The sequence below is a fragment of the Gambusia affinis genome, linkage group LG08 (genome assembly GCF_019740435.1).
Source record: "Gambusia affinis linkage group LG08, SWU_Gaff_1.0, whole genome shotgun sequence".
Taxonomy (NCBI): Eukaryota; Metazoa; Chordata; class Actinopteri; order Cyprinodontiformes; family Poeciliidae; genus Gambusia; species Gambusia affinis.
This window is the reverse complement of record NC_057875.1, coordinates 27,004,318-27,018,201: the sequence shown is the minus strand read 5'-3', so window position 1 is coordinate 27,018,201 and position 13,884 is coordinate 27,004,318. Positions and strand designations below refer to the sequence as shown.

Below are 13,884 nucleotides of genomic sequence, written 5' to 3'. Positions count from 1 at the left end.
CAGTGTTGAGTCACTCTGAATCTTCTTTTTTATTGTTTTTTTAATTCATGCTTTGGATCATCAAGGTAATTTTGACATCAGAAATAGCCTGAATAAAAAAATTAACTGTTTTTATAGAGATGCATCAATCCAGTATTCATCAATCCCGTTATGAAAAAAAATTCTAGATTGCGTGTCGGTGGCAATATTCCCAATCTATGAGCAAATCTATTCAGTCTAATTCTATGCTTTGTACTTTCAGCTTTATTGTTTATTTTACATTGGATTGAGATTTCCTAATTGCACTTTTTAAACCATTTGAAAGAAGGTTTGTTTTGGTTTATCTTTTACCTCTTTGATCAAGGCAGTCTATTGTTTTGGTAGTTTCAAGTTCTGTAGTATATATTTTATATTGGCTGTTCTACTCCTAATTGCACTGACTGAGCAAATGAGTTGCTCTTTCATGTTTGACCAAGCTTGTGAAGCTGTTGGTGGATTTAAGTGTCCTGTACTGATGCAGAGTTATCAAATACATTTGTAATTCATTTGTAATTCAGTATACTTATATCTGTGTTTCAAAAAGAGAAACGTTCCAAGTCAATTCATCACCACGTTTTTGTATCAGATCGGTATCAGCCAATACTAAATAGAAATATTGTATCGGAAGTGAAAAAAGTGGATCGGTGAACCCATAGAATATAAAATGTATCTATTAGGGGACAAAAGCAACATGGAGTAGGCTAAACAGATCACAAAATGCAACACATCCTCCCCTGATCTAAAGGAAAACAAAAGCTAGATGAAAAATAACACAGTGAGATTTAATCATTAACATCGGTCACTTTGGAACCGCTTACAAAGCCGTTGATAAGGCTTTGGTACTCGAACAAGAGCCATTATACACGGAATAGCAATGTTCCGAGGACTGGCAGAACTTCTAGAAATTCACTGATCGCATTTCCACATCACACAATAACATCTAAAGTACTTCAGCCCTCACTTGCTTCAGTTAGGGTCAGTGTTCACAATTAACCAATAAGAAGATGTCATCCATGGGAGAGTGCCAGGGCCAAAACAACTTGTGACTAAAGGTAACTTAAAGGGCTCGTCTTATATTTGCTGATTCTGATTTGTTCCTGTAGATTTTTGTTCATAATTGGTTTTTGTTTTGTTTTGTTGAGTCATTGCATGTTTGGACAGTTATTCCCTCTGGTTTTTGACACTGTGTAGCTGGAAGGATTTTTCCTGCTGCTGTTTACTTTTGGGCAATTGTGATGATGCATAACCGTAGCAACAAGTTAATGTTTTTTACAACTGGGAGCCGCTTGATCAGCATCTCAAAAGCTCGTGTCGTACCTGAACCATGACCTTGAACCCCAGAGGAGTTGAAAAGAAAGTTTCATGGACGCAGAAGAGGACCAAAGAGCAGAAAGAGAAAAAGAAAGTTTCCTTCCATCCCCTCCATCTGTCAGAATGGGTAAGGTTCATATCCCCTACTCCAGTTCTCAAGGGCCACTGTCCTGCAACTTTTAGACCTGCCTCTGTTGCACCACACCTGAATAGAATAATTAGGCTATTACCAGGACTCTGGAGAACTAATCTTCACAAGCAGGAGGTAATTACACCATTTCATTCCAGTGTTTTGTACCTGTGGCACATCTAAAAACTACAGGACAGCAGCCCTTGAGGACTGGAGTTTGACACCTGTGCCCTACTCCAATGTCTCTCTGCTCGGCTTCCTAACCATACGGCCAGACAGAGATTTAAAGAGGAACTGCAAAAGCAAAGGAGGTGGATTAGCAGTACTTGCTAACAACTGATTGTGTCTTCCAGAGTGTACTACTGTTGAATGTTACTGTCTGTAGCTGCTGTCTGTAAACTGAGCTGTTAGCTTGATATGATGGTCATGAGGCTGGCGTACAACAAACCATTCACCATGACTATTTGAATGATATGAGTTATGACAACATTTACTGGTCATATGTGGAATTATGTGGAACAAGACAAAAGTTGAACTTTTTGGAAGGTGTGGCTCCTGATATATTTAGCTAACAACATTTTAGAAATATGATAACCTATGGACAACCAAACCTTGTGGCTGTATTGCTACTGTCTTCCATTTTCAGGACCTTGAAAACTTGCCATAACAGATGGAGCAATGAATTCTGGTCTTTAATCTGAAACGTCCGATGATTCTTGACTTTAAGGTTCGATTGGGGACCAAAATTTTAACATTTCTTACATTTTCAGCAGCTGCTGAAAATGTCAAATTGGATTGTTTGACACACTGCACCGTGTCAGACAATCCAAACCTTTTGCAAAACCTGTTGCCCCCCTCACCTGTAAGGGCGCTGCACTGAGAACCACTGAAGGAAACGACCTGAAAAACTGAAGAGATGAGTACGACCTCCCTCTTCACGCATTGTAAACAAAACTGGAGTAGGATTTTTCTATTGTCTTTGGTTTGGTAGAAAACCACAAGACATTTCTCCCTCTAGTGCTAGACTTGCACAGTTGTTGGTCTCTGGCTATTAGTAAGAACTCTTGCTTGTTACGTCCTAGATTTCAGCGTGATATCTTGGACAGCGGCCACCGACAGCCAACATTGTCATAGCATCGTGTTAAAATCCTCTGACTCCTGTTCAGCATTCAGATGTTGAAATAGGATAGAACAACGATATGGGAGTCATGCCACACCCCTCAGGGGAATGTGTCAAGGAAGAATGATGACATTTCCTCTGAGGTTTAAGATAAACAGCAGCCAGTTTTTGGGTTGATTTCATTATCTGGGCTTACTTGCTTACTTGTGTGTCAAGGCTCTGACGTTTGCATACGCCCAGAATGAGAGTAAAAGTCTTGTTCCTTTTTTCAGAGTGGAATTTATGTCAGCCAACCCAATTCTTAGTTTTACAGAATTTGGAATGTTGGGTTTTTTTCTAATCTGTAGTCAAAACTACACTTACAGTGCTATTATATTTTTGTCTTTTAACAAGTTGAACCTCCACGACTTGGTATTCATGGCCATCAACAAACTTTTGATGGTCAAACACTCTGAATATGTGACCTGTTTGTTTGAGCCATTTGGGTTTGTTTTCTGACTAAATCTGAATTTTAGGTATAGTTTGCAAAAATACAATCGGGTTAAGAACTGTATATAGTCATAAGATTTTAATTCATGGCATGGTTGGGATTGTTACTTTTTTTAACAAATTTTTTCTCTGATGGTTCCAGAGGAGCAGGAATAAATATCAGTGTTTTCAAAAATACAATTAAATTTTCTGTTTAGTGGTAAAACTGTGCTACATCACATCTTGAGGTAGCCTATTCATTCATTAAGTATTTTTGTTTGTTTTATTATAAGAAGTGCATTTGTGATGGTACGTTTTTAATATATAACTGTAATTTTGACCACATTTGGATAAGAGAAAAATTGTGATGAAGTCAAACTTGAGCAGCCAGTTCTTGTTTTGTTTTTTGTTTTTTTTAAGAAAAAAAAACATCCTTAAAGTTGTTGTAGAAACAATCACTTTGAATAATTATGAAGTATTTTTCTCTTGTTGTTCAGAATCAGACAGAGGCAGATGGAAAAGGAGCCATCATAGAGAATCTGCAGAAGAAGATCAGGAGGCTGGAGTTGGACCTGGAGAAAAGGAACGACGTAAAAAACACCAAAGATGATCATGGAAAGGTGTGAACACCGCGTCCTCTACATATTGTTGCTGCTGGGCAAAACTATCATTCTATTATTTTTAGTAATCTTTGTTATTTTATTATTTATCAACTCTTCTGAGAATCCTTCTCCTCTGTCTGCGGTTTTATGTCTACAAAGATTAGAGTTTAGATTGTACCTAAAAAAGTCTATTCCAACCTGACCAGTCATTATAAGTAAACCCGACATTTCATTTTAATTAAGATTGTACTGCTTTTGTTTCTAAACCACCATCAACAAACTTCTTACCATTTAAGTAAGCAGTGTAACTCCTCCTGTTTTTAGCTCTTGTGTAACGTCTCCCAGCTCCATCTTGTCTCTTGTACTACCACAGAGTGAGTCGAGTGTAATTCATCTGGGATGTGATTGATAGGAGCGGAGCTGCTGGCACATGGAGTGCACTGCACTTGTTACACTCTGGTTTAACTTCTGCACCCTACTGACTTTCTTTATTACCTCAACATTTTTAAATAGAATTTAATTTAAGTGATATATCAGTGTCTTACACCAATATTGGGTTGGTCCAGTCTCTGTAATTGAGCCTTTTTAATGTCTTACTCACCACAAACATCACTGACCTTAGATAATCCAGCTCCATTTACTAAGAGGTTTGGTAAATAATACAGGAACAAATTTAAATGTATTTAAATGTGGATAAATTGCCTCAGCCTGTGTAGGATTTCCTTTGCATCCAGTTTGAGAATTAGACTAGCAAACATTTAATATCCCCACATTTAGCATTCTCAAAGAGCTTCATGAAACTTACACCTCTGTTAGCTCAGGACTTTAGCTTAAATCCAAGAACCTCATCATGTATGATGAGTCCGCTATGTTTGAGTGTTTGTCTGTTTAGCTGATGCAAATCCTGTTTCTCCAACAGACCAAAGATGAAATTGTGCGGTGGGAGGAGAGCAAAAGATGGCAGGCTAGAATGGAAAAGGTGAAGACTTCCCTGAAGGAGAAGGAACGAGATAACGAATCGTTGTCAAAGCAACTCAGCACTCTTAAAGATCTTTATGGCAGGTCAGCGTGTGTACATCATACATCTGGTATGCACAGCGCCTAGATTTGCTACAGTTATGCTGATGACTGATTTATCACTCCCTATGTTCCTGTGTAGAATCAAAAACGTGCTCAATGATCACAGCTGTACATCATTCAGACAGCTTGCTCTGTCTTTTTTATCCATCGGCTCTGTGTGCTTTTGTTTGCTTGCAGATTGGAGCAGGAGAAGGCTGCGCTGCAGAAAAAACTGAAAGCTCGAGGTGTGACCGCCGACCAGGTGGTGGGGGTACGAGCCAATGACATGGAAAGGCAGATAGAGGAGTTGAAGAAGAAGAATTCTGAGCTGGAAACCCAGATTGTAACCATAAAGTATGTACAAATATGAGTCTACATTAGACTTGATGTTCACTTTGATTGTGTCAGCCTGGTGTTGACTGAATTCAACAATCTTGATGAGTTAAAAGTCATTGTTCATGTTTGTCATTGTAAAAATCATTTTAAAAAGAATCAATAATTCATCCAGAAATTACCTAAATGTTCTCAGATGAACAAGTCTGCATCTGTAATAATACACATTTATCTCCATATCCCGAGATGAAATGTCTGCATGTGAAATCATATCACTGTGTCCAACTGTCATTTTATGCCACATTTAGCCAAATAAATATTCATTTAGAAAAATCCAAAAATTATCAAAATATTCTCAAATAGGCTGCATGTGGCGTCATATAGACAGTATTTCAATGCCCCTTGTTTTAATGGTGTTTCTGGATTAAAATATTATCTGTCATTTTACACCACATTTAGCTTAATAAATATTGATAAAAATCCACAAATCAAGAAAATTATCAAAATATTCTCAAATAAGCTAAATGTGCAATAATTAGCTTCTTAAAGAGACAAAAACCCAATTTCAAGGTGCCAAATTGTGAACTCCAATTTCTTTCAAGTTATGTTTGACATATAGATCATGGTCATAATAACTGAAGGTAACAAAGTTACTATACTTGACTGTGCTGTAAAAAGGCACTACATACCTGGACAGTATATAATACTGCCCTTTTTATAAATACAAATCCAATAACTATCAGACTGGTTTTAATCCACTTCCTTGAGTCAATACTTTGCAGAACCAGCTTTTTTTTTGGGTATGTCACTCCCACCTTTTCACATCTAGAGACCAATGTTTTTGCTATTACTTGTCTTCTTTGAAATCAAACATCTTATATTATATAAAAAAGTGTTACATATTAACATAACTAGTTGGACGAAGGCAGCTGAGATATTTCTGATTCCTACTAAAGCAGTTGATCATTTATCCAGCAGGACCTTTTGTACTTCCGGAAGGGCTCCGGTTTCCGAACTTGCCGGTCAGACAGCTTTATCGGTCCCAGCTGCCTCCTCAGAGACCTGGAGGCTCTACAGATGACCTTTAGAGATGACCTTTACTCGCCTCTGGAGCCGACGTCACTGAGTTTGTAGTTTCTCATTAAGCTGCGAGAGCCGAAACTGAAGGCCGCTTGTGACGCAGACGTCGGAGGTCAGGGAGGGGACGTTTAACGTTCTGACGGATGTTCCACACGCCGCGCTCCGCTCTTGTTGAAGGTTCAATCTGATATCTGCAGACTGAATAGTCTGCCGCCGAACACCACGCTGCTGCTAACGTGGCGAGGTCAAACGTTTGACAGGACCCTAGTTTAACATCTGACTCGGACTCAATTGTGCCGCCTGCTGGCAGACGTTGAGTCGGACGTCCACGCTACATGTTCAGAGACTTGATATTATGAACCATATGAAAGAGTGGGACAGTTTTGGAATTGGATGTACTGTGACATCTTAATGAATCAGAATATTGTTGAGTGATCAACAAATTAGACACAGTGAGATATTTCAAGTAATTATTTCTACTAATTTTGATAATTATGAGCTATAGCTAATTTTTAAAAAGTCAATATTTGTCTTCTAATAAAATCATAACCTTACAAATAATAAGTATTAATGATTTAAATACAAAAATTACATATAATACAAACTTTTGTGTATACACAATGGCCTACATATTTATGTGGTCCATTGCTTTATCCAGCAGACAACACTAACACTCAACAAGGTCACTAAAAAAGAAGCTGGCTGTTTAGAGTGTTATGGAAAGTTGAGTGGAAGGAAAAACTGTGATAAGCAATGATGGCTAGAACCTTTTCAATGATGTCCGAATTTATTGAGATTGTCCTTATGTGAAAGTAGAAATACTTTTCAATATGTTTATTTATTCACCCATTTGTCAGTGGGCAAAAGTAAAAATAAAGCAATGTGACACTAATGAACATTTTATGCACACAGTACTGTACAGAAACAGCTATTGTCCATCTTTCCATTAATCAAAAAATCTCAGAAATGGTTGCCAAGTGGTCTAATAGCTAGCTTAGAGGGAGCATTTAAAATACTGAACTGATTGGCCAGAAAACTGCAATGGATGCACTTCTACTTCTAGCCTAGAAAACCTTAACTTAAATGCTAGGCTAACCACTTGATACATGCTTTGGGAAATGGAGAAAAGTTCTCAGTATCGACAAGAATCAGAGTCGGCCGGTCAGGCTTTTCGAAGGACAGCAATCGGTCTGAAAACTTCAGTCAATGCACCCCTATTTTTAGCCTGGAAAACGTTAGCATACATGCTGGGCTAACCTCTTGATGCATGTCTCGGGCAATTTTGAAATAAAGAGAAGTTTCCAACACAAATCAATATTTCAATATCAGGCAAATTCAACATGTTTATGAGTGGTACGTGCATTTGTTCAGATGCCTTAATAGATAATGAGAAATTGCTGTTTTACAATGGAACTATAAAAAAAAAGCATTCATATCTTCTCATAGAACAGCTGAGATTAAATCATGCACATTAATAAGGAGACTTTTAAAACTAGTTCGTTCCGGTGAGAATGAAAAGATCAGACTTATATTTGTAAAACGCTCCTTTTCTGTGGTGTTGAATGTGCAGACAGCAGCAGGCCTTGCCTCGCGATGATGCCATGGAGAAGCTTATGTCAAAGAACCAACTTCTAGAGGAGAGACTCCACTCCTTAGAGAGGCAGATATCCAAGGAACCCCCTTCCAGACCCTCGGTAAAGTGTTTAAACCTCATATTTATTGCTTAAATATGGTAGTTTGAATTTTTTCTAATCTCATATCAGATATCCCTGAATTATTGCTCTTTAACACAAAGCTCATAATCGCAGGTAAAGCTGAAGTAATAAACAAAAGAGTTCAGGTATTTAAAAAAAAAAAGATTTGTTTTTGGCCTCACTAATGGAAAGAAGTCCTCATTTCTCCTTTTTAGTCAAAAGGAGCAGCCCAGCAGGAACATCGTCCTGGTGTTTTACCATCAAAGTGCTAAAATAAATGGAAGATTAATAGTTTATCTGACATGGACATTACTTTATCTTGTTTCGGAGGACTGGAATCTGGGAGCAAAGTCAACAACAGAGAACATATTTATGCTGTATTAACCAGCATTTCTTCTGTTTAAGAGCTCCTCTGGAAGACATGAATATGAGCATCATATTTCACAAGCATGGCAAGACATTTCATTTACCGCAAGATGTAGTACTTGGCCTATGCTCTGTTTAAAGGTCTGGAGATGTTTAGCAGTCAATTCATCAGTCTTCCTTTGTTTCTTCATCTTCCTTCTACCTTCCTGGGTTTGATCTGATTCACTGCCTGCGAAGGGGAGTGACTTCTCCTCCCGGCCGTTTAGCGGGATTTGTTCGCTAACGTTTGATGTTGAGGACGGAGCGTCCTGCTCTCGGCTTCCCGGCCAGCAGGGGGAGCCCACACAGAGCAAGGTGGGTGGAGGAGAGGACCGGGATGCAGATCGCCTGGGAGAGGATCGCACGGAAGATGAAAGGCAAGCAGCAGCGGTTGTTGGAGAAAATGAAGAAGGCATCCCGGTTGGATGTGACGTTGCGGAGCCTGTGGAACAGGAAGAACCGCCCGACCCAATAGGGAATGGCGCCGATCCCAATGATCGGTCAGAAAGGACGGAATCCATCTCGCCTCCGTCTGCAACACAGGCAGCGACGGGCAGTGGAATGAGCGAAAGCTGGAAGAAACCGGGCAATCCTGACCTAGACGGTGAAGGCATATATTCCAATGATGATGATGTCGGAGTTATCCCGGAGGTGACCCAGAATGCCGAAGAAAAGGTGGAAGAGAAAGAAGAAGAAGAAGAAGAAGAAGATGTGACAACAAGAACGGAAATAGAGGAAGATGACCAGGATTCTTTCTCAGCTGATCCTGATGTTGATTCTAGTATCACTCTGAGTAAACGCCGGGAGAGAATTGTCCACGCAAAAAAGGGCAAAGAAACACAAATACAGGAAGTTGTGAAGTATCAGAAGGTATTCCAGCCTGTGTATCCCCCCCAAACTCTCCTTTAAACCCTGGCTGCTGAGGTGGTAGAGCTGTGATAACATTAGACATGGCAGAACCAGAGCTACACACACCCAGTGAAATGTCTCGTTAGCGTTTCCTCCCCGTCATTGTCCATCACAGCCTTCAGGTTTCCACTTGCTCTTTGTATTTAACCCTTGATTTTTGTCACGTCACAACCAGAAACTTCAACATATTTTATATTTTATGCGAGAAACCGACACAAAACATGGTTGAAATTATGTGTTGTTTTGTATCCAGCTTCCTGAAGTAAATACTTTGTAGAACCACCTTTCAGTGTAAAGTCTCTCTGGGTCTAAACTCTGAAACTTTTGCCCGTTCTTTGTAAGATTGGAATAAGACAAAACGGGAACATCAGTTCTCAAGCCTCTTTTTTGCCACTTTTCAAGACCATGTATATTTTTCCGTCCACATTTGTGTTGGTCTGTCACATAAAATCTCCCCCAAAAAACACAGATGTTTGTGGTTTTAAGGTGACAAAATGTAAAAAAAAAAAAAAAAAAAAAGAAGACACTAGCTGTGTTTCCATTCCAAATGTTTCAAATTTGGGAATGTTAGGGATCAACTTTGTCAATATTCCACTAATGTCGAAAAGTGTACACCATTCACACCATTTCTGTTAATGAAATGGTGTGAATTAATAAGTTAATGTTCATGAGGTAAGTCATTAACAAACATGCTGTTCTATCATCCTTTAATCCAGTGTTTCCCAACCCTGGTCCTCCAGACTCACTGTCCTGCATGTTTCAGGTATTTCTTTGCTTCAGTCATCAACTGATTTCAATCAACCAATTGATTTCAATTGATGACTGATTAACAGGCGTTTGTTGAACTGCAATCAGTTGAATGAGGCACATTAAAGCAGGGAAACCTCTAAAACATGTAGGACAGTGAGCCTTGAGGACCAGGGTTGGGGTTGGGTCTGGCCTAACCACTTCTTGTTTGTCTTCTTCTCCATGGTTTGAAGCAGTGGTGACATCTGGTTGTTGCTCGTGTGCAAAAAAAAGTGATGCCATTGCAGTTTTGCAAAATAAGCCAGTTTAGATACAGCCAAATTATCCACCTCATTTTAGTGACAAAACTTATCAAAAATTAAATTTTCTTCCCAAAATTGCAAATTTATTTTCAGAATATCAAATTGCAGTTATATGGTCAATGGAAGCACAGTTACTGTTAACCATTGTCCTTCCTACAGCTTTTCCCTCCACTGCATTTTCTCGGTACTCAACCGTTGGCCGCGTGTGGCTCATTCTGAGACTTTGCCGTTCTTTAGACTTCGGGACGCGGGACCGGGACTCCCTCACAGAGAGATCAGGACACCTCAAAGGAAAACCTCAAGCTGGCCTCAGAGAACTTGGAGCTGCGCCTCCAGCTGGAGCAGGCCAACCAAGACCTGCCCAGGCTGAAGGTACGACCAACCCAAACACCCCACTAGCCTAGCACATGTTCAAACAAGCTGATCTTACAAAGAAACAGTGCCTATTTTTAGGATTTTACAACTGAAAGGTAGTCTTTTATATAGACCTGTCATAATAGCATATTGTGCTGGACAATAAATTGACCTAGAACTTGTTGCAATAAATAACAATATTGTTGTTTTGAGACCATTTTCAAGTCGCATAATAGTAATAACGGCATAATAAAGCAAGAACACATTCTCAAGGACCAATAAACTTTGAATTCCAATGAACACTTAAATACTGGAAGACATTTGAAATATCCAAAAATAAATAAAGAAAACAAATTAAATAAATTATGAAGTCTCTGTAAACAAAATAGTCTTTCAAAGAAAGGGATAGTTGAGACCAAATCACCAGACTGAAGATCAGTGTTGGTAGAAAGAGAGAGAAAAGAGAAAACTGATAGACCAGGCAAATTAAACATTTGAGTTTCTTTTACTTTATCATGTGATTAACTGATTTATTGTTTATAATGACAGGCCACCTTTTATATTTCGCTGGAAATGGAAAGAACACCTTTCAATTTTATGGTTTTAGATGTTAGGATACAATCAGTGGCGCAAAACGTGGCTATGCAGCGTATGCAACACTTAAGGGCGCTGCAATAGAGGGGGCACAAAAACGATGTGGGAAATTTTTTTTTCTAATCAGCATTTTATGTATTTAACAGCTGTTTGTGCATGAAATGATCAATAACAGAGGAACAGCACTGATTAGGCGCCCTTCCCCCTCCGCTCTCCCCTCCCATTCAGGTAGCTTGGGCAGCATCCCTTCGAGAACGATTTATTCCATATTGTCTATAAATGTCTGATAGACACACCGATCACACACACCTCAACAATAAGTGTAATAATAGTGACCAAAACAAAACACGGGAAATATTAAGGTCAGCTAAATTGTTGTTGCGGGACCTAAATAGGACCCCACGAACTGACGCTGTTGTCATGGTTACCTAGAGACGCACACTACGCAGCCGCAGTGAGCTGCTATCAACCAGTGTCTTTTTAAAATGTCCACCCGATGCTACACCGTCCTTAAAGTAAAACCTCTGGCAAAAATATAGATGGTAGTGGGAAGACAACAATTACAGTGAAGTTTAAAAGGGGCATTAAAATAAACGTGTCAGTGACATTCAGGGCACACAGTGGGTTTGATATCAGACAGAATGGATCAGGAGAGGAACCGCAGACCCGTCAGAACCTAAAGAACCAGACATCAGTCTCTTCATCCCTCAGTAATTTCCTGAGACCAAAAAATAATATAGATGGCAATTTAAAGAACAAATCATACAAATAGATTAATAGTAAATAAATATTGTGAAGAGAACATTACAAACGCTTGTTAGGATTGTGTAGAAAAAATGTTGATATCTTTTATAAATAGTGTTTTGTGTAGGGTGACCAGACGTCCTCTTTTTCCCGGACATGTCCTACTTTTCAGACCTAAAAAAATGTCCGGGGGGAATTTCAAAGATCCCAACCCCCCAACCCCGCCAACAAAAAAAGAAGTGTCCTACTTTTCAGAAACCCAAATCTGGTCACCCTAGTTTTGTGGTCAATATTATTTCACCATTTTATTAATGTTGGTTGCCAGTTTGGATCAGGCTTCCTATCAAGCTATAAGAATGATAGAAAACATGCTAACAAAAAGCCTGCAGCTCATAGGAGGTTCTAGACACAGGCTAACAGAAGCGGCTCTTTTTCTCACTTGTACAAGTTTGGGGGGGCGGGGGCTGGTGAGATGTTCCCATCCACCTCAAAAATATGCAGTTGCGCCCCTGGATGCAATAAACAGATTTTAAAGGATCTACAAACATTCAGATGTAGAAGAACAAAACTGATTTAATACTGTCGCTATTTAATGAAGACGTGTGTAAAAAAAAAAAAAACAACAAAAACCACAAACCATGGTTTAAAAGCTTGTAGATCCGCTGTCAACAGCAATAACTTCCAGTATTGAGTTACATCGTCGTGGAGGAATTTCAACTCTCGTCTTTACAACATCCGTTCAGTTCTTGCAGGTTTTCTGCGCAGCTGGACGGTTTCAAGATCCGGTGTGGCCCAAACTCCAGCTGTCTGACAGGTTTCTGCGCTGCGGTAAACAGATGAGTCTGTTGTTGATTCTGTGACCCGGTTCCACCACTGCAAAACAACACTCATCACTCCAACCATCACTCCTCCACCACCATGCTTTAGAAGAGCTACGTTGTGCTGCTCAATTCTGTTTTTAGAAGGATGAATCAAGACGAGCCTTGCTTGTTTTGCAGTGGGAGGGGGGATTTGTTTGTTTGTTTTTTTCACATACAAATGGAGGCCTAAAGACTCTAAGGAGTTTTTGGGAAATTAGAATTAAAATTTCAGGGTTTCCCCCAGAAAACTTGCTAAGCCCGGTGGTAGACGCTAGGACAGTCATTCATTAAGCGGCCCACTGCGCTTTTGAGCGAAAATCTTTTTGAAATTGACAGGAAATTAGAAAATATCACTTGGTGTTTGTGTGTTATTGGAAGATCGAAAGGTTAATAAATGAACACCAGCTATAAGGTTCGGTAGCCGACAGGTGAAACGACGCAGCAAACGGTGAAACAAGGTATCAGCACATGTAAAACACCAAAAACAAATGCAACACAAAAGCGATGCAAACAAAGAAAATGCTGTAATAACAGAAAGTAGAAGCAAAAACCATCAACAAAACAAATGCTAACAAAAAAAGGACTCAATCACAAACAAAGTGCTGCAATCGCAAATAAAATGTTGCGTGTTTGCTGCTGGTTAACCCATTTGTACCTTCAAGCCACCGTAATAAAGTCTTAAAAAAGGTAAACATGAAAAATACAAAATAAACAACTTTTAGCCTGGTGGGGACAGAAGTAAAGCCTGGTGGCCCGCCAGGCTTATTACACACTTGGGGAAAAACTGAATTTATTGTTTGTCACTGTACACATGTGCTGTGATATGAATACATTAATATATACATGCACACATACACATACATAACCACCATATAACTAGTGCATGTGAGCATTGAGTGTGTTAGTTGCTTTTGGGAAGAAGCTACTTTTCGGTGTGTTTTCATGCAGATGTAGCGCCCCCTTGAGGTCAGCAGGAGCAGCTGCTGTGTTTGGTGATTCCACTTTTTTTTCTTTTTTTTTTCAGCATTGCAGGCATTTGCCTTTGAAGTGAATTTGCTGGGGCACGGCACAAATCGCCACAGATTCTCGATGGGGTTTATGTCTGGACTTTGACTGGGCCATTCTAACACATGAATATGTTTTGTTTCAAATCC

At 39.4% G+C, this 13,884-nt stretch overlaps 1 protein-coding gene across 4 annotated transcripts in view; it reads left to right on the top strand.

Moving 5' to 3' along the window:
* cep290 (centrosomal protein 290) overlaps positions 1-13,884 on the top strand; it is a 54,803-nt gene that overhangs the window by 36,292 nt on the left and 4,627 nt on the right. For all 4 annotated transcript variants that reach the window (XM_044123991.1, XM_044123993.1, XM_044123992.1 and 1 more), the window contains 5 exons: positions 3,545-3,667; positions 4,569-4,711; positions 4,907-5,062; positions 7,692-7,815; positions 10,416-10,550. In XM_044123991.1, coding sequence (XP_043979926.1) covers positions 3,545-3,667; positions 4,569-4,711; positions 4,907-5,062; positions 7,692-7,815; positions 10,416-10,550 — 681 coding nt within the window. The remainder of the gene's footprint in view (positions 1-3,544; positions 3,668-4,568; positions 4,712-4,906; positions 5,063-7,691; positions 7,816-10,415; positions 10,551-13,884) is intronic.